The sequence below is a fragment of the Papaver somniferum genome, chromosome 3 (genome assembly GCF_003573695.1).
Source record: "Papaver somniferum cultivar HN1 chromosome 3, ASM357369v1, whole genome shotgun sequence".
Classification (NCBI taxonomy): Eukaryota; Viridiplantae; Streptophyta; class Magnoliopsida; order Ranunculales; family Papaveraceae; genus Papaver; species Papaver somniferum.
The window spans coordinates 12,452,767-12,476,196 of NC_039360.1; the positions used below are offsets into that span (position 1 = coordinate 12,452,767).

The 23,430-nt window shown below is 37.7% G+C and overlaps 1 protein-coding gene and 1 long non-coding RNA gene across 2 annotated transcripts; both read left to right on the forward strand.

Annotated features, from left to right (window-relative positions):
• Nucleotides 1-6,937: 6,937 nt before the first annotated feature.
• LOC113360934 lies at nucleotides 6,938-8,832 on the forward strand. The gene is made up of 3 exons (XR_003364873.1): nucleotides 6,938-7,302; nucleotides 7,433-7,597; nucleotides 8,435-8,832. It is a non-coding gene; the product is annotated as an uncharacterized LOC113360934 (long non-coding RNA).
• Nucleotides 8,833-18,324: 9,492 nt separating this feature from the next.
• On the forward strand, nucleotides 18,325-21,860 carry LOC113360935. Its single transcript, XM_026604358.1, has 7 exons — nucleotides 18,325-18,462; nucleotides 18,601-18,687; nucleotides 19,492-19,695; nucleotides 19,808-19,960; nucleotides 20,870-20,923; nucleotides 21,058-21,204; nucleotides 21,296-21,860. The coding sequence occupies exons 1-7, from the start codon at nucleotides 18,334-18,336 to the stop codon at nucleotides 21,671-21,673; spliced, it is 1,152 nt and encodes a 383-aa protein (XP_026460143.1). The 5' UTR covers nucleotides 18,325-18,333; the 3' UTR covers nucleotides 21,674-21,860.
• The last annotated feature ends 1,570 nt before the right edge of the window (nucleotides 21,861-23,430 follow it).

Below are 23,430 nucleotides of genomic sequence, written 5' to 3' on the forward strand. Positions count from 1 at the left end.
AAGCTGTTGATTGGATGAGTTTTGGTGATTGTGGTTGAACAATTAGTAGCGGGTTATTTAACGTTTAAGTGGGTTGATCGATGTGTATTGAGTTTGGACTGTATTTTAGCCATGGCTAGATGAAAAGAATCATCAAGTAATAAGAGAAAAGTTGGGTTACAATCATATTCAATTTTTTCGGTCAAGTTTCTTCTCCTCGTATATTCAATCTATAACCTTATTTATGGCAAGTATAATTTCTCTCTGTTTTTGCTTAATATTTTTTATAAATGCCCTTGCATTAATCTCTCTATTATTGTAGATTTTCTAGACCTAAATATCATGGTCTTGTTTGATTAACGTTTTCTCGTTTGAAATTTTGTTTTGATGTCAATCGTTTGATGGTTTTAGAGAAATCTTTTGTTTTCTTTATTATTGGAGATTTGGGTTAGTTCAATATCAATCAGAAACAGGTCAATCACGAAATTGATGTACTGGCAACGAAAATCATGAAGATCCATTTGTTTGTAATAGTGACAATTTGGCCTTTTGAAGGTGCAGGCGATTACCTTTTGATTTCATTTATTGACTCTACGGTTTTGTACCATTGAATTGGATCTGTTCTCAATTCAGTGTTCCTTGCAGGCATTAAGAGAGGAGGAAGAACATAAGAGTTCTTAGGATAGTTTTGTAATTTTGTTTAAATTTGGAATAATCTTTTCTAGAAAATAATATAAAAATTAGTCAAACAAAGACATTGACAGTCAACAGTTGGTCTAGGCACCAACCCTTAATATTCTAAATATTGGGTACCAAAACTAGGTGTTAGACATTTGCTGGGTACCAAACATTAAATAACCCTATAATTTAAAATAAATTGCACTTTACGTTGAAAAAGCGGGGGTCTAACAACAACACCCAATATTTTGTTTAGCAAACTATATGGACTAACTCGGTTATACTTTTAAGAGAATCAATAAGACTCAATCAATTAAAAGTATATCAACGAGTTTATATCTCTCTCTTGATTTGATTTACTCAAGCAGGAACTGCGAGTTCTAAACAAATACAAGGAATAACTCGGATGGTACCAAAGACCAATATCCGAGGATCAATCAATGACAATCAACAACCAAAGGCTGGATTACTCTAATTGATGATCTAACGCACAACCTGTATTATTTCAATTATAAAGATAAAATAATATAATGCGGAAACTGAAATAACACAGACACCAGAAATTTTGTTAACGAGGAAACCGCAAATGCAGAAAACCCCGGGACCTAGTCCAGATTGAACACACACTGTATTAAGCCGCTACAGACACTAGCCTACTCCAAGCTAACTTCGGACTGGACTATAGTTGAACCCCAATCAGTCTCCCACTGATCCAAGGTACAGTTGTACTCCCTACGCCTCTAATCCCAGCAGGATACTGCGCACTTGATTCCCTTAGTTGATCTCACCCACAACTAAGAGTTGCTAAGACCCAAAGTCGAAGACTTGATGATAAACAAATCTGTCTCACACAGACAAGTCTATCGAAGGATTAATCTGTCTCTCACAGATAAACCCTAAAAGGTTTTGTTCTGTCTTTTGATAATAATCAAGGTGGACAGGAACCAATTGATAATCCGGTCTTATATTCCCGAAGAGCAAACTAGAGTTATCAATCACCTCACAACAATCTTAATCGTATGATAGCGAAACAAGATGTTGCGTAATCATAAACAATGAGACGAAGATGTTTGTGATTACTTTTTATATCTTGCCTATCGGAGATATCAATCTCAAGCCAATCAATATGATTGTACTCGTATGACAGAAGATGCAAGATCAGATCACACAACTACGATAAAGTAGTATCGGTCAGGCTTCACAATCCCAATGAAGTCTTTAAGTCGTTAACCTGGTTTTAGAAGAAGAAAACCAAAGGTTAAAGGAGAACCGACTCTAGCACGCAAACTAGTATCACACGTAAGGTGTGGGGATTTGTTTTGCATTGATGCTAGATGTCCACTTATATAGTCTTTCAAATCAGGGTTTGCCATTAAGTTACCTTGGTAACAAAGGAATCAATATCCACCGTTAGATGAAAACCTGATTTAGATTCAAGCTAATATTTCTCAACCGTTAGATCAAAAACTTAGCTTGTTACACACAATTGAAATGCACACTTCTAGGTTTGGTAACCGTACCCAAACATATGCACTTGTTGGTTCAGCAATAGTTAACTAAAAGGTTAGCCATATGAGCATTTCATATCAACCATGTTCTTCTTTACCATAACTAGTTCACTTGACTCAAATGAATTAGTTAGAGAGTTGTTCAATTGCAAGGAATTCTTTTGTAACTACACAAGACACAATTGAAGCAAAGATTATCTGATTCACTTGAATCGGTTCATGAACTTTTATAGCCACGGTTTGCAAACTGCATTCCTTAGTCTTTTTAAGTTTAAGTTCAGAAATCATCTTCAGATATATAACCTTCTTAAGTTCGCAGACTTGGTTCGCGGACTTAAGTTACCGGGCGGAGTTTACAAACTCCATCAGAAATTCTCTGGATGAGAACTTCGCCGATTCGCGGACTGGGTTCGCGGACTGAGTTTGTGGACTTAGCTTCATGCACTAGTTTGTCAACTCCAGCAGAAATTCTCGGGTTTGAGAACTTCGGAAGTTCGCGGACTTGGCTCACGCCATTCTTCCGGTTCTCTTGATCAACAAAGTTCGCAAACTTTGGTTCAAGGAATATGACTTATACATAAGTGTGTTTCCACAACAATGCTTATGTCCATCATTGGTTATGTAATCTAAACTCTCATTCCAATCACTGAAGCAATTTTCAAAGTGATTGAAACATATCATGACTTTCGTCACTAGGTAAAGATAAACTTGGTCGAAGCGAAAAGCTTACCAACACATATTTCGATATATAGATAGGCGAGGTATGCTCGGCTCGAAATACCAAATGTGTATAATCAAAGTCTATATATATAGCATACGACTTTTTGTCTCAAGAAGTAGGAGATAGAATAGATAGACTTTTGAGTGATAGATAAGTTCAAGTCTTCACATACCTTTTTTTCGAGAAGTTCCACCGGTTCCTTGAGTAGTTCTTCTTCTTGTATGATGAATATCCATGAAGTCCTGGAGCTCAACTACACTTTCTATCCTAGTCCGAGACTTAGCTATAGTAGACTAGAAATCAAGACTTATAGTTTTGATCTCTAACATTGACAAACATGCTTGATATAGCAAGCATGCGGGTTCGACCGAGCAATGCTCTAACACACGTTAACTCTGATATACTTGACGGTGATCCTATAGAGTTTGGTTAAGTCCGAACCTATTATCAAGTAACATACTTCGTTGTCGTATTGTCTCGATCTTGTATCCATAGTCAATCAGACAAGTTAGCTTGTTTTTGTATTTTCTCGACCTTGTGTCCATAGACAATCACACGAAGTGTGAACCGATTAGTTGTATTTTCTCGACTCTGTCCATACACGATCTCTTTCGGTAGAGAACTTATAGGTTGAAACAAAAAGATTGTGGTGTATTTGGGTGCCCTCGTCTTTTCTTCACGGCAAGCCCGTCCTATGGCAAAAGTTAATGCCATAATTAAAATATGCAATTATCGTACTTCTACAAAAACGGCAAGAAGAATACTAAATTTTGAAGATCCGGGAAGTGCTTTTCGTTTATCATTAGGGATTGGCTTCAATCTTGGACGAGCATAAATCATCTCAGTAGTAGAAGGTTCTTGCGACGGAGAATGAACATCCATCACAAAATCATGAAAACGTTCGAGTTGCTCATTCTAGAAGTCTACATAACTTGGAATTACATATGTGTCTCTGTAAGAATGAGAGAACAAGTAATCACTCCCATCCACATGTGTGCAGTCTAAAGAGGCTCTAAGTTGCTCAACTGATGGCTTATCAATTCGAACGTTTGGGACACATTGATCAAGACCCATCTGTCGAGCTAATTTGTCGATATTATATTCTTCCACAAGAAAGTTTCCACGCATTACGGATACTAAATGGCCAGGAGTACAACTCAGCATAAAGGATCTTTCACCATCATTAAGGTTTGTACCAGATTTCAATATAACATCCTCTTCATCATCAAAAGTGATTGAGAAACAAGGGGAGGAAAAAATACCCATGGGTGGAAATTAAATTCAGACTCGTTGTTTAAAAAATTGATGAGGCGTGCCTTGGACCGAGATTGCTTCGTAGACCAAAGCATGATTCTGGCATTGTCCCTCTCAAAGAAAGCGTGGCTTGCATCAACATTTGGCCCTTGCAAGACACTACGAGGGACAGGTGCATAATTTTTGAAGCGCTCCCACAATAATGCTTGGAGAAACATCGAATTAACGTATGATTCAATCTTCATAAAGCCATTAGAGACACTGGAGTCTACAACCAAGGAGTCTAAATTGGAGAATAATGAGGCCAAGAACAGACTACCAACAGGAAGTTCCTCACCTTTAGCTATTTTAATAGCGAAAGGAATCACAAATGGATTCAACAAGTGTCCACAGTCTTCAAACACATCTCTAGACAACAACAAATATAAGAAAGCGACAATAGCCAATGTGCCATCACCAGGTATATCGGGAGCCTTATTCATTGGCCACCAATACCTTAACCACTGAGCATAACATTTTTCGGATGGTTTATTAAATTCATGCATCTTAGCTGTCAAAACTTCAGATATCGCAGTTTCTTCTACTGACAACTCTCCAGGAAGATTACTCATAACATGAAGGTGTAACAAGACTTCTACGACCTCCAAGGTGATGGTGAAATCTCCCCATCTGCATATGAAAGTGTGAGTATGAATACACCAGCGAGTAAGCAAGGCTACTATACCTTGTACGTCATGATAAACAAACGAGTCTCCAGCCGCTGTTATTTGTGCAAGATCTAACATGGATCGAACGTGGTCATGACCTAACATATAAATCTGCTAAAGGTTTTCGGGAAAGCTTCAATGCTATAGGTGAAGCAGAATACTGTCCACCTTGCAAACAGAACCAAATTATTTCATGTGGAGATGCCAACTTTATCTGAGTAATTTCTCTGGGATTTATGAGAAGACGAGATGCAGAACCTGGAAGACGTTTTTCGGGTCTATACTGAACTACAAAAAGTCGTAGTCCGCATTTGGAGTATCATATCTATCGAATGACATCTCTGCGAAACAGTTGTAATATCCATACAACACTTCTAATTCAGTATGTCATTCACACAAGGTGCAAATTTCAGCAAACAAACGGAATTGAAGCACAACAATGGAATAATGAAGATGTTCGTGTCAACTAAATACGTCTACTTAAATGGTAACAATCCAACTCCTACCAGTTTACAATTTTGCTAACAATAGTGATTATAACGCAAAGGTTGACGCTTCAAATACTTGCTTGTGTCTTCAAAACACTTGCAAAAACGAGCAAAATTCATTATTCGAAAATCAAAACTTGATTTTTTTTTTGTATAAAACCGTGAACAACTCACGTAATTTTTTATGTGTGAACATCCACTAAATTTTAAAAATTGGATAGACGTCCACTCTCAAATTGTGAAAGCTCACATGATTATTTTACCATGCATAATTGTTTACTTTTACCAGTTATTCAAAGACAGGATTTGATCTTTTTTGCGAAAAAACGTGAGCAAGTCACGTAAATCAAAAAAAAAAATTGAACGTGAGAAAATCGCGTAAAAAAATTTGGACGTGAATAAGTCATGTAAATAAAAAAAAAAATCTTCGGATGAGCATCCGTCTTTGAAACATGAACCCATTCTCAAAAATTTATGAAAGCTCACATATTAAAAATAAAATTTTCCATGAAAGCTCATGAACATAAATTTTACTACATTAAGACGCATGTTCAGATGAAAAAATTTCTCTTTTATGTTAGGGATTATTGTTTGTTTCTTAAACTAATGGACAGACGTTCGTTCCTAAAACAAACTTTTGTAAAAACTCACGTATGTATATATCAATGCTTATACAACAGTAGTGTCCGGTGTGTCACCCAGCAGCCAGGATACATTCATTTTTCTAACTAGCGGCCGTGATCTTCCCTCCTCTCCCGGAATAGATCTGAATTGAGTTAATCCAATGGCCAGCCATTATTTGTGTCCCACGTCAGGTGCAATGAATTCCTTTCTCTCTGCAAATTAAATTCCTTACGTTTGTCTCAACTGCGCAGAAACCCTAGGAGTGATTCAACCTTTCGACTCCCTCATCAACAAAAGAAGATTATTCGAATCAAGCACCGGCAATGAATAGCCTCCCATCATCTTCTTTCTAATGAATGTTTTTTGACGTTAGAAAAAAAACGCTCAGCTCAGCTTTAAAATGGCTTCTCCATATATAATGTCACATTGCATTCGAAAACAACATTCGTTCCAACAGTTCAACATATTGTAAGTTTTTCCTCTTTCCTTACTTCTGTTTTTGTGCAATTTCAATTACATTTTTTTTTTTTTGGTTTGTTTGTATGTTTTTGTCAGGATAATGTTACTTTTGGTTGGATTCTATTTTCTCCCCATAACATTTCCTCAGCCGAGTAGATATGATTGAAATATGGGTACCGGTATTCGTCGTATGTTCTCCCTCTGCCAATTTTTCCAAGTTTCTTGATAAATTTAATGAAGAATCAACGATTAATATTTGCTCTTAGATATCAATGGTATTTGGAGATGGAAAACTATGTTGATCACTAAACCAGATTTGTACGTGTTAGCCGATAGATTAAGTGATTTGTTAATAACAGTTAACATAAACTTACAGTGTGCTATAAAAATGATTGTATACTTATATAGTCGATTAGATGTATTCACCAATTCATGTACTTGAAATTTCAATCTTACCTTTCTAATTACCCATATACTCGGTTTCTTTACATTTAAGCTTTTTTGGTTGTATAAAAGTTATTGTATTCTTCGTGGTATGACTTCTTTTTGATATCAGTCATTTTATAGCCTATACATGTCAAATGATTTGAAGCTTTGGTATTCCTCCAACAGTAGACATGGACTTTAAACGGTTTCATTCCAATACCGACCAGTATTGCTTTCAATCGGTATTCCTCAAAAAGTTTCATCGATTATTATATATGACCACTATTTTATTTCTGTTGATATTCTAAGATTTAGCATTCCAAGTCAACTGCAGCTTCAAGGGGTTATATGCTCTCGAAGAGCAGGTACCAATTTGGGTCACTAGGAAATGGGAGAAGTTGGAATTTATGTTCACCAACAAAGTTACCAGTGTGGATATGGTTATTCTCGAAGAGAAGGTACCAGTCAAATCTTTCATCTTATTTGACGTTCATTTGTCCTATTCATGCACCATAACTTGACTGTAATTTGTCATCATTTTGCTGAATGTGGATCAATATTGACCAATACGACATGGCATCCATGCAGCACACAGAATGTTGCCTATCAATTAGCCATGACAGCTTCAAGAGTTTGTGCTCCCTAGATGAAGAGAAGTGATGCTTCCTCATAGTTAAGAGTCACGTAGGAAATGGGATTTTCATGTGTCCCAACGACTTCACCAGCATCAACATGGTCATGGTCGTCCAAAAGGTATGCACTTTGTTCCTTACTAGCAGAACCTGTTATTTGATTATACATTTTATATTTATGCCAGTTAATCGTATGGAAGTTTGACAAGCAAATCCGAGAGGGGTTTGTATTCCATTCACAAGCTGCATTTGACTACTTAAAAAGCCAAGATTCCTCCAGTGAATTGCGAACGTAGAGCCCTTTTTAGGTTGACCAGTGCCCTAAAGGATCTCGATGACTAATGGTGATTACGTCAAACCCAATATCTAGAAAAGACAAGATTCTACGAGCCCCGGGAATTGGGTAGCATGGTTCGCAAGGCTTGCAAGACCACCATGCTTTGCCACGCCTATATATACCAACAACATTCTGTCATTCCTTTTCCGAATGCATTTCCAGACACGTTCGCGTAAAGAAAAATGAAACTATAAGGCATTGGTATAAATGAAACTATGAATCCTATAGCTGCAGATGGAGTTATCAAATCTTTAACCGCCAAGGGCATGAGATTAGCTTTTATAAGGACAAGCGCTCTAAGTTAATGGGCAGCTGTTTGCTAGACGTCTTGATAAACATGAAACAGCTCTCCCAGATCAATTCGGTTTTGATTCCAAGGGATGAGTATGTTAATGGTGATTCTTTGGTCAAGTGATGACACTTCATAAGTTACATGATGGTGTTAAGGTTCATAGTTTCCAAAACAACATAGTACATGTAGTATATTGTTGTTTATTTTCTGATTTTTTTTTCTTATCATTTGATATTCTCTCATAAAACAGTTTTGGGTTCGAATAGATTTTACATGGTCATTTTGTTGTGTTATTTTTCGATTCTTATATCTTCTTTTGATGTTTGCAGGTGTTTGCTAAACTTCGGTATAATATGGTAGCTGATTTACAGCTTACGATTTTGAGCGTTGGACGATTTAATGGAGGTTCTTCAATGTATTCCACTGGAACTACATATACAGTAACAATTTTGTAAATGTACTCCAACCTTTATTAAGGTCTAAAATCGTTTTTTTTTTGTTGGTGCGGTAATTTTTTTTATAAATGCTATGGTATTAACATTCTTTCTTTAGGAATTAGACGCATGACGACGAACCAGAACTTGAAAACTCTTTCAGAACTGCCTAGATACATAACTACGAAGTCGGAGTGGGTACTACCGTACTACGGTACAACTTCAGTTCAGTCTAATGTTGTTTATCTTATGAAAATTTCTTTGAAGATAACTTGGAAATTATTGAAGATAGAGGAAGCTTAAATGTACAAATCACAGGTTGTTTGTAATTTTAATATTTTGGATGAGGTGTTATCATCATAAAAAGTACCTCGATTAATAAATTGCAGTTATGGACGCTATCTTTGTATGTTATCAGTCCTTTAACATAATGCAAGGATGACCGTTTTCATTGTTTAAGATCTCCAAGGGATTGGTTACCATATTTGATGCCATAAAAGTATGGAACTCGACCATTTTCTAACCTCTATTTGATTATCTCCATAACAACAGAAAAAAAAACAACACTAACCTTAAATTTCACTTTACGAAAATGGATTCGATCAATTGCAGATAAAAATTTGACTGACGGCTTGAAATTTTATAGAATCAAATTAAAGTGAAAACAATTTGAGATTAAAATGAAATCAATTTAATACCAACAAACTCAACCGTTATCACCCACACTACCAATGACTAAACATTCTAGAAATTGAACAGAGAAATTTTCATTAGAAAAAACATACAACGGTGTAACTTGGGCGATACAAACCGGAGAATAACAGGAAGAAGAAGCCAGACGTGGTGCGGAAGCAAAGCATCCTAGAATATAACGGTGTGAAATAGGCCGTGCCGGTACGGCACGGGTGATTCCCTAGTATACATATATGTATGTATGTATTTATTTAAATTTCTTTACACGAGAAAATCATGAACATTAAAAAAAAAATTGTTTACCTGGTCGGTACCGCCGGTAGGAACTTGGCCGGACGGTGATCAGCAACGGTGACGATTTCTTTTCTTTTCTCTGCTGCTCGGACGCGAGAGAGGTAGAAGAATTTAGGTGCCTAGCCGGTGAAACAAAAAAAAAAGTGTTTGTCCCTTTTATATCAATTTTATTTCCTAAACCTAATTAGATAAGGATTTCCTTTTTTGGGCCCGGGCCCGTAAGTGCTAAACCGACCAAGTTGTGTTGAGGCAGTATGCCTGGCAACACAGTAGTGAGTGTTGATGAATTGTACGTCTCAACACTACTAGGAAAGGTGTGTTGAGACAGTATGCCTGGCAACACAGCAGTGAGTGTCGAGGAATTGCATGTCCCAACACTACTAGAAAAGGTGTGTTGAGGCAGTATGCCTGGTAACACAACAGTGAGTGTTGAGGAATTTCACGTCTCAACACTAAGGTATTTTTAAACTTATTGAACATGCCTAATAGATTTAAAGAATTTAGTTTAAGGATAGTTACTTAGCTTTGTCTCCGCTAGGCATGTCCTTCCCGCATGATCGAGCTTTGGGTATTTTAGGCTCCCCCATGAGCGAGCAGCATCAGGCGTTAGTGATGACACCAGGATGATAACGGGTTGATATACGGATAGAAGTCTCCAGGTCTTGGAAGGAAAGAGCGTGGCGGCTACGGCACGATCCTCGGCAGGAAGGAGGCGTTGAAGCAGCTTCGGCTCTTGGAGAAGACGTTGAAACTTATGGAGCAAAGCGCTGAAGCTTAGGCTTTGGATCCTGGAGAAGCTTACAGAGAGAAGCAGAGCGGTTGCTGGAGTGAACGTTGAAGCGGAGCCGCTGATGGCGAACGTTGAAGCGGAGCCACTTCTGGAGATAACGTTGAAACGGCGCCTTGCAACTATCAGAGCCTTGACGGTTACAATATTGAAGTCGGAGACCGCGTCACTCAGCGTTCTGTCAAACTCGACATCCTTCAAGTGAACAGTGGTTAGGAGTCCCCAGTTCCATTTATCGATCGTGCTTTCCAGGAGAGGTTGGGGTTTGGGAACGGCTTCCCTGGCTGGAAACATCTGCTTTCATGATGCAGTGTGGTTGAGGGATGCAAATATGTCTTGACGCTACGCCTTGGAGAAATATAGAATCTCACATAAATGTTTCATCATAGACTGCACGATTTTATGGGCGAAGTTCCCAGAAATCATGCAGCTCCTGACGGAAAGAGGGTCTCTGTGAACTCAAGAGGGTTGCTGATTTCCTTTGCCTCGATTTTGGAGAAGTCGTTCTTGATCTTTACGTGTGATGAAATTGGATTGTTGATTCCCTTCTACTGGGAGTTCAAGAGCAACGCGAGCCTCTTCATCTATAAACGCGCGTCCTGCTGAAGTGTCTACCCCGGATGTTAAAAGTATTCCTTGTCATCTCCCTCTTGGGTTGACGTGACTCTTATGGTGGCCTCCTGGTCAGTGTCTTGAGGAAATAGGTATCTCTTTCTGAGTTATAGACACGTCTGTTTGAGACTTACGAGAACCTTCTGTCTTTCCATCAAATCAACAGTGGTAAAAGGAGGTCGGCTTCTTTCGGCTCCTCCAGTATCTTTCCCTGATGGTGGAGTAGCAGTGGCTCTGGTGACGGTTGGAGTTGTCATACTTGAAGAAACGTTAGAGTAGCGGAAGCGGCCCTGGTTCTCGTGATCGTAGGTGTATCGTGCAGAAATGGCGCCGTTTTGATCACGGAGTGCTGGAGCCATGGCGTTGTTTCGAAGGGTGAGGATGGCGCTGCTTTGGCTGGTTGTGGAGCGGAGAAGATGGCGCTGCACTTTCGATGGCTGTGGAGCGAAAAGATGGAAGGGTGCAAGCTGTTAGCGCTGGAAAGGATGCAAGCTGCTGGCGCTGGAAAGATGCAAGTTGTTTGCGCTGGAAGGATGCAAGTTGCTGGCGCTGGAAAGATGCAAGTTGTTAGCGCTGGAAGGATGCAAGCTGTTAGCGCTGGAAAGGATGCAAGATGTTGGCGCTGGAAATATGCAAGCTGTTAGCGCTGGAAGGATGCAAGTTGTTAGCGCTGAAAAGGATGCAAGTTGTTCGCGCTGGAAGGATGCAAGTTGTTAGCGCTGGAAAGGATGCAAGTTGTTAGCGTTGGAAAGGATGCAAGTTGTTAGCGCTGGAAACATGCAGGCTGCTGGCGCTGTCTAGGAGTGGAGGGGACGCGGAGATGGCGCCGGCTAGGATGCGGAGATGGTGCCGGCTGGAGCGTAGAGATAGTGTTGGCGGTCTCTTGGCGCTAGCTTGGCCACGGCCTGTCGGCGCCATGGAGCGTTGCTAGCAGGCCCGATTGCCTCTTCCCATGTGTAACCAAAATAAGAAACCTTCCCCCATTCGAGCTCCAAAAACATCGTTCCTATAAAAGGCGCTACCCATCTTCTTTATCCCGTAACATCAATTTTATTCCCTCGTCTTGGAGCTAGTAGCAACACAACGAGCATACTTCAGGTATGTATTCCAACGTTCCTCCTTTAGCTTGTTCTTCCATCTTGGTGCAAACCCTATCCATAGGCATGTCCGTCGTAGTTTTATGGGTGACGTCGTCCTGACTGCGATAAGTCCCCAGTAATTCCTCGTCGTGTGATAACTGAGACATTGATTCCCGAGCGGATTGTTTTATTCTACCATCTTGAGATCGGAATTGAAAGATGAAACTGGAAATTGGAAATCGATGTTGCAACCGAGAGATTGACCACCCACTGTGGTCACCAATTGTTTAAGGGTGAAAACAGTTTCTGCTGATTTTGGTAATTTCGGGTGTGTGGGTGAGAAGCGAGTCTAAACCCTAAACAATGTACTGCAAGGGAGTACTTTGATTCGAGAGATCAATCTGTACAAATCCGTCCAAGACCAAGAAATGCCCGTTCCAGACTTGCTTCGGTCACAAAGTGAAGGAGAAGGGTTGGTCTTAGGGAGGGAAGCGAAGAGAGTGTTGAGACCAGAATAGTTGATTCTGGAAGAGTAGTTGTTTGACGACTTGTAACAGAAAGTGAAACGCTAGCATATTAGGAAGCTAACAAGTGATTTCTAAGTGTGGTATGTTCCTGACCAAAAACTTGTTGTTTGGTGGGAATAGGTGAGACCTATTTATACAAGTCGCAACGAAACGTACCCTGGTCACGTAAGAAGTGGAAACGGTTGAACAAATGGAAGAAATCGGTAACAGGTAACGTCTGGAATTGATGTTTCCATAATGAAGGAAACGTTTCACCATTACTCCTTGTATTTACTAACCGCTTCATTCTTATGACACTTTCTTGTAACGGGCGTAGTGTACGCCGCACGTTGTAAACCGCCAGACCAATGCCCTGATGAGCATCCCCCAGTTTGTGACATGTTTTGATGTCTCGAGTGTTTTCGTGGAAAACTTGTAACATGTTGCTATTATTTGGCAAGTTAAGATTGAGAGGCTTGCCGGTTCGGTGGTACCTTCGACGGCCGAGATTTTGCATCTTGAGAGGAAGGTTAGCCGTTGATTGTGGTTACCTTCCGTTGGTATCCAGTGGCGTGGCCACGGTATTGGCATGGCTTTTGCATGCTCTTTGCGTGGCTAATTAGGATTTGGTGCCTTGACCAAAGAATTGGCATAGCTAAGCGTGTGCCGTGGCCAAAGAGTTGGCAGCGTAGCCAAAGGTTGCCACAAGTCGTTTGGTTTAGTGGCGAGCTTGTACGGCTAAGATTTTCATCTCATAAGAAAGGATAGTCGTTGATTGTTGCAACCTTCAGTTTGGCAGCCAGCGGCATGGAGGCATGGCTTTGGCGTGGCCAAATTAAGGCTTTGGCATCGTGGCCAAATTAGGGTTTTGGCACCGTGGCCAAGAGTTTGCATCGTAGCCAAGAGATTGCCACAAGTCGTTTGGTGGAAAATTTGTACGGCTGAGATCTGCATCTCAGGAGGAAGGGTAACCGTTGATCGTGGCTACTTTCCGTTTGGCAGCCAGCGGCATGGTTGCATGGCCGGCATGGCTTTGGCGTAAAGTGGAATCGCTGGCAGTGTGTGTCTTGGAAGGGAGTCGCTTGCGGCTTGGAAGGGAGCCGCTGGCGGCGTGCGGCTTTGTCTAAATTAGGGTTTGACATGCCGAAACCCTAATTAGCTCCCTTTACTTGAATCGCTGTAGAATTCCCGTACGGACTCGGATTTTGACGGTCCGCCCCTCCATTCTGATTGGAAAATAATTCTCTATCTCCTTTGCGCGAGATTATTTAGGTTTTGGGCTCTTTTAGGGGGTGAAAACAGCCCGACAGTAAAACTCAGGAAGAATTCAGGAGGGATGGCGGCATGACCAAAGTTAAGTTTTGGTGGAACAAGCCAAAGAATTTGGCGTTGTGGCCAAAAAAGGTCGTCTCAAGTCTTTTAGTTTGGTGGCGGACTTGGACGGCTGAGATTTCCATCTCAGGAGGAAGGGTAGTCGTTGATTGTGGCTACCTTCCATTGGCAGCCGGAGGCATGGAAGCATGGCTGGCGCATGCCTTTGGCATAGTGGCATGGTTGGCATAGTTCGTGCATGCCTTTGGCACGGTGGCATGGATGGCATGGTTGGCATGCCTTTGGCACGTGTAGCTGGCATGAGCGAAGATGATGCCAGCCAATACTTAGGGTTCTGCCGCGAAACTTAGTATATATATATATATATAATAGGTACCCAGTGAGTCTTGTACTGGCAAGGTGCCGAAATTTATAGCGTATTTGGGACGGTTGTCGCATCCGTGAGTCTGGGTAAATTTCACGTAGACATATTGAATGGCTCAATAAATGTGCTAGTGGAGATATTGGTTTTTACAGATCCGTTTCCTTACAGAGTGACGTCACGTCAGACCAAGGTTTTACGATTTTAACCCTTAGCTAAAAACCACCATCAACACAAGGATACCTTGCTTCTTTGATCTTTAGGAAATTGAAAAGATTACACAAGGTTTATCTCTACAGGTTAAAATCAAAATAATTTGTTATGGACTCGGTACCCTCATCTTTTTTAATTACAAACAATTATAGAGTGCAACTTTGTGCACCCGTAGGTGCACATTCCTCCAATGCTTATTTATTGGACTCGATGGGGGTTCTACGATTTTAAAATTTATTTTATTTAACAGTTTCGTTGTCGAAAAAAACACAAGTTTCAAAGCTATAATTTCTCTTCTCTTTTACTTTTACACTTTTCATGTTTTTCTGTTTCAATTTCTCCCATGAACATTTTTCATGAAACTTATCAAACATGGAGTAACAACTAAATTTCATCTCTGGTTCATGATTATCGTCTCTGCAAATATATCTTCACCATTTACTGGTCTAGGTGTTTTTATATTGATAATGCTTTTGATATATCCAGATTCCTCTATAACAGTCAATATGGGTCACATACAAGCTATGCTTACCAGAGGTGGAATTCAACCTTCTCATCTACTTTTTTCAGATGATATATTCATCTTCTACAACGGAACAAAGAATAACTTACTCAATTTGATGAAATTACTAATGGATTATCAACAATCTTCTGGCCAAGTGGTAAGTAGAGAAAAGAGCAATTGTTTTGTGGATGGTGTGGTGGCAACTAGAAAAAGAAGTATAGATGAAAAACTTCATATGGAATTGGCAACTTTTCCTGATACATATCTGGGGATTATGCTAATGCCTGGCAGAGTAAAGAGAGTGCATGTTCAACCATTTACTGAAATGTTGCAGAACAAACTTGTTTTTTGGATTGGTACTCTTATTTCCTTTAAATCAATAATTACTCTAGTTAAATATCTGCTTAGTAGTATACCTGCATACGACATGGCAATTTATAAATGGCCCAAAATTGTGATACTTGAATGTGAAAAGATTATTCGAAACTTTCTCTGGACTGGTGATCCAGAGTCAAGGAAATGTATTACTTTGAAATGGGAGGAAGGTTGTATTCCATAGGAAGAAGGAGGACTGGGAATTCGCATTCTGGAGGCAATCAATAAAGCAATGTTAATGAAATTGCTTTGGAAAATTTTGAATGAGAATGGAGAGTGGGCTCAGTTTTTTAGAGCTAAATTTATGAATGCTCAGTGTAGATGGATAAATCATTATAAACAATCCTCTATACTGCCTGGTATTAAACGGGTAAAACAGAAAACTGAAGAAGACATTAGGTGGTGATGGGAATCAGATTTCTATTTGGTTTGATCAGTGGATTGGGGAAGGTCCCTTAATTAATCAGGTGGACTCTACTATTCCTATTGTTACTACTAGCTCACAATGGAAGGTGAATTCTCTAATTCTAAATGGTCAGTGGAATGTGCCAATTGAACTTTAGCCATTTATTTCTCTGGATCAATCACTAGTTATTTCTCAGGGTGAAGACAGAAGGATTTGGTGTAGAAACCAGCAAGGTAAGTTTACAGTAGCTACTACATATAATAAAGTTAGGTTTAAAAAACAACATCATTCTTTTTTTAAGAAAATTTGGGCTCCATGGATTCTAACTGATATTGCAAGTAATGTATGGAACTTAAAAAGAGGCATATGTACTACAGATGAAAATATGAACAAGAAGGGTTTCAGTTTGGCCTCCAGATGTTTCTTATGTAAGCAAGATCAGGACAGTGTGGAACATATGATTTGGTATTGTAACTTTGGGAAAATTCTGTGGAAGTAGTTGGGAGGAATTTTCTATTTCCTGAATCTTGTATCATTTGCTAATATTTTTTTTTTTTTTTTGAGAAGGCATAAGTCCAATTATAAAGCAATTATGGAGAATGTCAGCTTTTACGTTAATGGTGGAAATATGTTTTGTTAGAAATAGAGCTGCTTATAATGGGGTAATTCTTTCAGTTGATCAAGTGAAAAGAAAGGTTTTACATCTCACATATGAATGCAGTATCAGGATGAAAGGAAACATGTGGAATGATGTATATAATTTGATGATTCTAAGAAAATTTGGACTCAGTTGCAGGCCTATGAAACAACTGAAGGTGGTGGAATATTTTTTTCTTTTACCAGTTCCTGGATATCTTCTTATTTGCTGTGATGGAGCTTCTCGTGGCAACCCAGGTATTTTTGATTATGGTTTTATATGTATAACTGCATCAGGTGAAGTTGTATGTGCTGAAACTAGTGGACAAGGCATTGCTACAAACTTCATTGCTGAAGTTATTGCAATTATCAAACCACTAGAGTGGGCAACAACGAATGGTTGGTTCAATCTTTTGATTCAAGGTCTTAACTTTAGAAGAACACTCCGAACTTAAGTCAGTCTTTTCATGTCGTTTTCGGTATTACGAACAAAAGAAGGGCTAAAATTATGAGTAAGAATCATGAATATCAATCCAAAACTCTGTGTTAATGCATATGATTCCATCAAATTTTTCTAAACCAGCGACCTTCTTGAGAAGAGATAAGAAAGAGAAAGTGATACGTAGGTATAAAGAGATGTACCCAGTAATAAGTTCACTAATTCCCCACCTAGTTAGTAAGTTCGCGAATGATTCGCGAATTTTTCCGTATCACGAATTTTACCGTCTTATTCGCGTACGTTTACAATTTCGAACCCAAGTCGCGTATTATGTGGCATTTCCGAATTATTCGTGAATCGTTCACGAATTTTACGTATCTCGAATGATACGTCCGCTTAATTCGCCATAAATTCTTTAGCTTTTACTTTTCAAAGACTCCATTTTTTGGGCTTTACTGCCTCCCGAGCATACACGACCGAATATTAGACGTGTTGTAATTTTTATGAAATAAAAACGAGTGAAGAGATTTGAAGGTGAAGGTGAGAGAGATCTCAAACTCACTAACCAAGCATCTAAACCACCATACGACGTCCTCTTGGATAACTAATGTTGTATATATTATTAATATCATCATATTAAGTTTATTTTTTCTTTAAATAACTCACACATATACATAAAAATTAGTCTATGACCTTATAAATACAAATTATTTATTATATATAGATACCGAATTTTCAAAGCCGAACTCACATTTATAAATCGAATTATACACGTACGTATGCCGTTCTGAATTACTGACGAATCACGTCCCGTTGATCGAATTTTGGACCGAATCTGGATTTTACAAAACCGTATAATACTCGTACGTTTGCCGTTCCATACGTTTGCCGAATCCCGAATTGCTAACTAGAATTCCCCATACATATTTATTATTTGGGTTTAGTTAAAGAAATTAAAAAAAGAGAGAGAAAAAGTTGAGATAAAATGGATGATGTTCGAGAAATTTTAGCTAATCAGAAAGGAGGAAGGTGCACCCCGATTACAGCCGGTTATACCAAATCGGACTCACAATTATAACATGCACGGTGGTATTTCTAAGAGTGATACTAATAGAAATAAATAACCGATAAAGCGGTGGGGTGCACCTTTATTTTTATCGGTGCACAAATTTCCCTTCTTTGATCCTTATTTTTATCGGTGCACAAATTTCCCTTCTTTGATCCTTTATTTTTATGTGCACCTTTATTAACGTAATTTAATAACTCACAAACAAATTAAGTTTTGGGTCAAATCTCGGACTTGAATATTAACATGCGTGCTTAGAAATAACTGTGGAACCTTAAAAAAAATTAAGAAAAAAACAAAGATTATCGTAAATAGAAAGACCTAATTGATTTCTTTAAATGTGGGTACAGTGAGAGAAAAATCTGCAAATCTGAAGGGATTCTCATTAAATGTGCAAATCTGAAAGTAATTAGTAGGTGAAAAATCTGTTGTATATATATGCATTCATCAATCTTCATTGTCTCGGCAGCTTAACATCAAATTTTACACGATGTTAAAGTTTATCAACTTCACTCTTTGGTTAATATTTAGCATACTCTCTTTTGGAATTTTAACTTATGAAATGGTTGTGGATGAAACAATTTCAAATGCAAATGCATCAATCATCAAGACAGTTGAGGTTATGTATATATTTACTGATGAGTTTTTTTTTTTGGCACCAATCGGGAGAAGTTTTATATTTTCTTTTTTAAGATCTGTTCTAAAACGTGGTTTTTTTGTTGGCTTCTAAATAATTTTCTTAATTTTTATTTTGTAGAGTGATAATGACGAGATCATCTATTGTTACGATGTCCACAAACAACCTGCTTTCAGTAATCCTTTGTTTCGTAATCATCCAATACAGGTCTTATAATATACCGGTGTTTTAATATTTATATTTTTGTTGATTATCTATATCTATATTCTAGGAAAGAACGGTGTTTCTCTAGATACAGATAACGATTGAGATTATTTTTAGATTGGACGATAAAAATTATGTCATGGATCAATTATATTTAATTTTAACCTCATAACCGTTTACCCTAATCACACTACGGTGTATCAACCTTAAAATGGAAGAAAATAAGCTTCTTAATTTAACCTAACCTAACCACGGTAATTGTAAAACTGCATAAAGGTTGAATCCCAGTTGATACTTAGTAAACATTATCACTTATATAATAATAAAATGAAAGATTGCTCCATCCGAAGAAAGGTTAAGATCGACCAAAAAAGACAAAAGACGGTCAGGAACTATCTTTATCAAAATGAGGGACGGTCAGGATCTTCCACGGTCGGACATGATTAAAATACTCAATTATAATCCAATTACAAAATTCTAATCTAACCATATTTCCTAATTTGACCACTCACTTTCTAATTTAAATATATTTCCTAATCATGACACCTTTTTTTGACACTAACCTTAACCGACTACAAACCTAATATATCATCCCTTACCTCGCATTAGAACAAGTTTTGATAATTTCAATTAGCTTATTTAATTTATGTTAACTTAACAACGATGGGTTATGGTCTGACTTAACCACAAAAAAGTTGAGCCCTAATCGTAGGCCTAGATAATACTTAATATTGTATATTTATATATTACTAACATGTTTATTATTTTATATACTATTAAAAATTATTATTATTGTTTACGAAACAGATGAGACCAAGTTCATACCCTCAGGGAGTACAACCGAAAGAACATAAGAAATTTGAGCTAACACAAATTTGGCATAAGTATGGATTATGCCCAGAAGGAACTGTGCCCATTCGAAGGTCCGGAAAGAATTACCATTCAGACCCAATACTTTCGAGTAAACATCTTCACCCATCATCTTCAAACGATGTTACTAATACCAACGAGGTATTATACACCAAATTTAATCATCTTTAAACCAAATTTATGGATATATATCGTGACAGGCCTAATTATGAAAATCATTTTCTTTTTTTTTTGCTCCATCCATATGTTACAGTTTGCGTCAATCACTCCGGTAGGTGACAATTTTCAAGGAGCACAAGCGACCATTAACATTTGGAAACCACTAATTGAACAACCGCAGGAATTTAGTGCATCCCAAATTTGGATTTCAGCGGATAACAAAGAAGTTATTGAAACAGGATGGGACGTAAGTATTGGAGAAAATAAGATTTCAATGACTTTTTAATGATCTTGTTATGATTTGAGCTTGGACCTAAGGATCACTAAGGTACAGTATCTATATTCACTATTTATGAATGAAATGTAACCTTTTATCCCACATATCGAAAAAAAAAATGAAGGTTCTACACTAGGATTTTTATAATCCTTAGTATGACCCCGAGGTCAACAAAGTTTTACGTGGGGAGATAACTTAGGCTAGATAGTATGATTTTCACATACATCTTCACTCCATGCTCCACCAAGATCGTTTCTTTTTTGACAAAATAGTTTCATCCTCGCTATTTTTTAAGTTTAAGTTAGGATGCATCCAGTTTCATCCTTGCTATACTTTTGGTGTCCATTTCACCCATACCAATTTTTACTCGTCCATTTGAACCATGTTTTAAAAATATTTGGACAAATGACTCATTTTTTGTTTCCTATAAAACCATAAGGAAACTCTTATTTTAACTTATCCCAAAGCATGATACAATTTCTCGATCGTTTTCCTTTTTATTGTTATGCTTTGTGCTCTATGTGTTTATTTCCTTCCTATCTTGACGTTTAATTCAGATTTTGGGTAGAGTCTTTTTGTACTTATGTAAACTATATCAGAAAATTTTGTCCTGGTCAAATCTGCATTGTCACAATATAGCATCACTCATTATTGAGGTACACCCGTATGCTATTGTGTAAATGAAAATTTGTAGAACATGTGTCTTTTCCCTTGTCAAACTGTTTTCATTTGAATTGTTCCAAATTCGTTTCACTTAATGTTTTTCGTTGTTGTTAGTTACATCTCTAACATTAAATTATGCATCTAAACACCACTTAATGTTCTGTTTTACAATCTACTTTTCATATACTACAAACTTTCGTGACCATCTTTAACTAGGTCCACAAAAGCTTATACGGTGACGAGTTGCCAAGGATTTTTGTGCATTGGACGGTAAGTGATATTATTATTATTTTCATTACAAGTTTGCAGTATATGTGGACTTTTCAAATAGTCATACACAGTACCGGCCGTATGAGTAATATGTTTTACAAAAGCATAAATAAGTCTATGCCTTTTTCTTTCAGGCTGACCATTATAATAGCACAGGTTGCTATAATATCCAATGCCCAGGCTTTGTGCAGACAACATCGAAGATCTCTCTCGGTTCCAGCTTCGATAAAATATCCATTTTCCATGGCACCCAGTCTTCCGCCGACTTCGTAATGTTTAAGGTAAAAACCACTAGCAACGGTCAATATTCTTGTTTTTCGTATGTAATTTAATTTTTATCCAAAGTAAAATTGATATTCAATCATTTCTCAGGATAAATCAACTGGAAACTGGTGGGTACAAGTACAAGGTGTTGATGTGGGATATTGGCCACATTTTCTTTTCAAGCAGTTATCAACGAAAGCAACAAGAATAGATTTTGGTGGACAAATTGCCAACACTAAACCTAATATGAGGCATACAAAGACTCAAATGGGTAGTGGTCATTTTCCTTCAGAAGGGGGTTTTGGAATATCAAGTTACTTTCGCCGAGTTAAAGTATTTGATGGAAATTATGAAGCCAAAGTTCCTGGAACTGTTTTCATGATTCAATCAAATACAAATTGCTACGGTTTGAAACTCGGCCAGACTGATTGGAGTGGCATAATTTTCTACTATGGAGGTCCTGGTTTTTCCAGCACTTGTCAATGATGTCCAATTTCAGTTTTAGTTGCCTAAGACGCAACAAATAAAGATTATCTCAAACTAATAAGTATTATAATAATAACTATTACCTTCTTAATTTTCTATATATTCCTTATAATTCTAATTTATGTTATTGAAATTAAAGACGAGAATACCAAGAATACCAATTTATTTTAATTGGTACTCTCTATATTTTAAGTACAGATGAGGGGAAAGTTGTTATAGCATAGCTCTGTTGGGATCAACTAACTGCCAAGTCTGGTTGTCACGTTTAGCTGCCAAAACTAACTGCTTTTATTTCTTACTAAAGTCAACTTTTTAAGTTAGACTTAGGTTGTTGAAGTAGAGAGACTACTCTACTTTTGAAGAATTGAATACGAAGACTGAAGATCAAACGAAGACATCATCCTTCGAACAAGAAGAGAATAACTAATTGAATGATTATTCTATTTTTATCTTTTTCATAGTCTTTCAGAGAAACTTTACTTTATGAAGTATTTGTTCATGACCTTAGTATGATAGAAATAATCATTAGCATGATCAAAGTGTCATGGTAATGATATTCATAAGTTGTATTCTACAACTTAATATATAGACATCTCGAAATATAGCTTGTTTTCAATGATTATAGTCTAACATCTAACGTTGTGTTAGAGCACTGCTCAGTCGAATTCACAATTTTTTCGATTCAACTTTGTTGACAATGTTAGATTTACGAAACTATATCTTGATTTCTAGTCTACTAAAGTCAAGTCTCTGACTAGGTTTAAAGGCTGGTAGTTGAGTATCAGACATCACTGAATAACCCTCGAAGGTTAAAGACTGGAGATCAAACGAATACATTTGGTTAACTTCATCAACAAACAGGTATGTAAAGGCTGGACCATTCTATTTACTCACAATATTACCATTCTATCTATATTAGACTACATCGTATGACTTCTAGTAGATTTAATATTGCAAAGAAAAGATAGTCAAGCTTGTCTTGTTAAACATCTCGAAATATGATTCAATCAATTGATGTTCATAGGTCCTTAGCAAATATTAGTTCAAAATAATTTATTGTTCAAACTTTATTTTTTGTGTCAACAGATCATTCAGAAATTGTAAATAACAATTGAGAATGTTTCAAAACATCAAAAGAGATTTTCCAGAACTTACTGAAATCAGGCATCAGAGTAGGTTCGCATACCTAGTACATGAACCTTAGATATATGAGATTCTAGAATACATAAAGGTACGCGTTCCTAGTACGTGAACCTTAGTGCTTAGAATTCGTGAATGGGACGGTTAGTGTTACCCAAAAAAAATATGTCATGCCATGACATCAATATGTTCAGTCACTACACCATTTTTAGGAATTCGTAACGGCGCTTGGTCGTTGCTGACCGAGCTCGCAACGGCAAAATGACGTTTCAAAACACGGTGTTGCATTTTTTTCGCAACGGCATAAGCTCCGTAGAGACTCTTGGTCAGCAACGGGGATTCGGAACGTACGGTGTCGTTGCGGCCCTGTTTATTCGCAACCAACGGATGTCGTTGCTAACATGTTTCTAATTACAGGAATACCCCTACCCGGAACTAACATATTATTGGTTCTGGTTCTAATTTACTGGTTCTGGTTCTAACTTAGAAACAGATCAGAAACGTTGCTAATATTTGCAACATAAAAAAAGAAGGTCAAGTCTTCATTGACCTAGTCAAAATCCATTTCCTCCCTACAGTTACCCAGTTCCCCATATTCAGCATTCCACATATATATA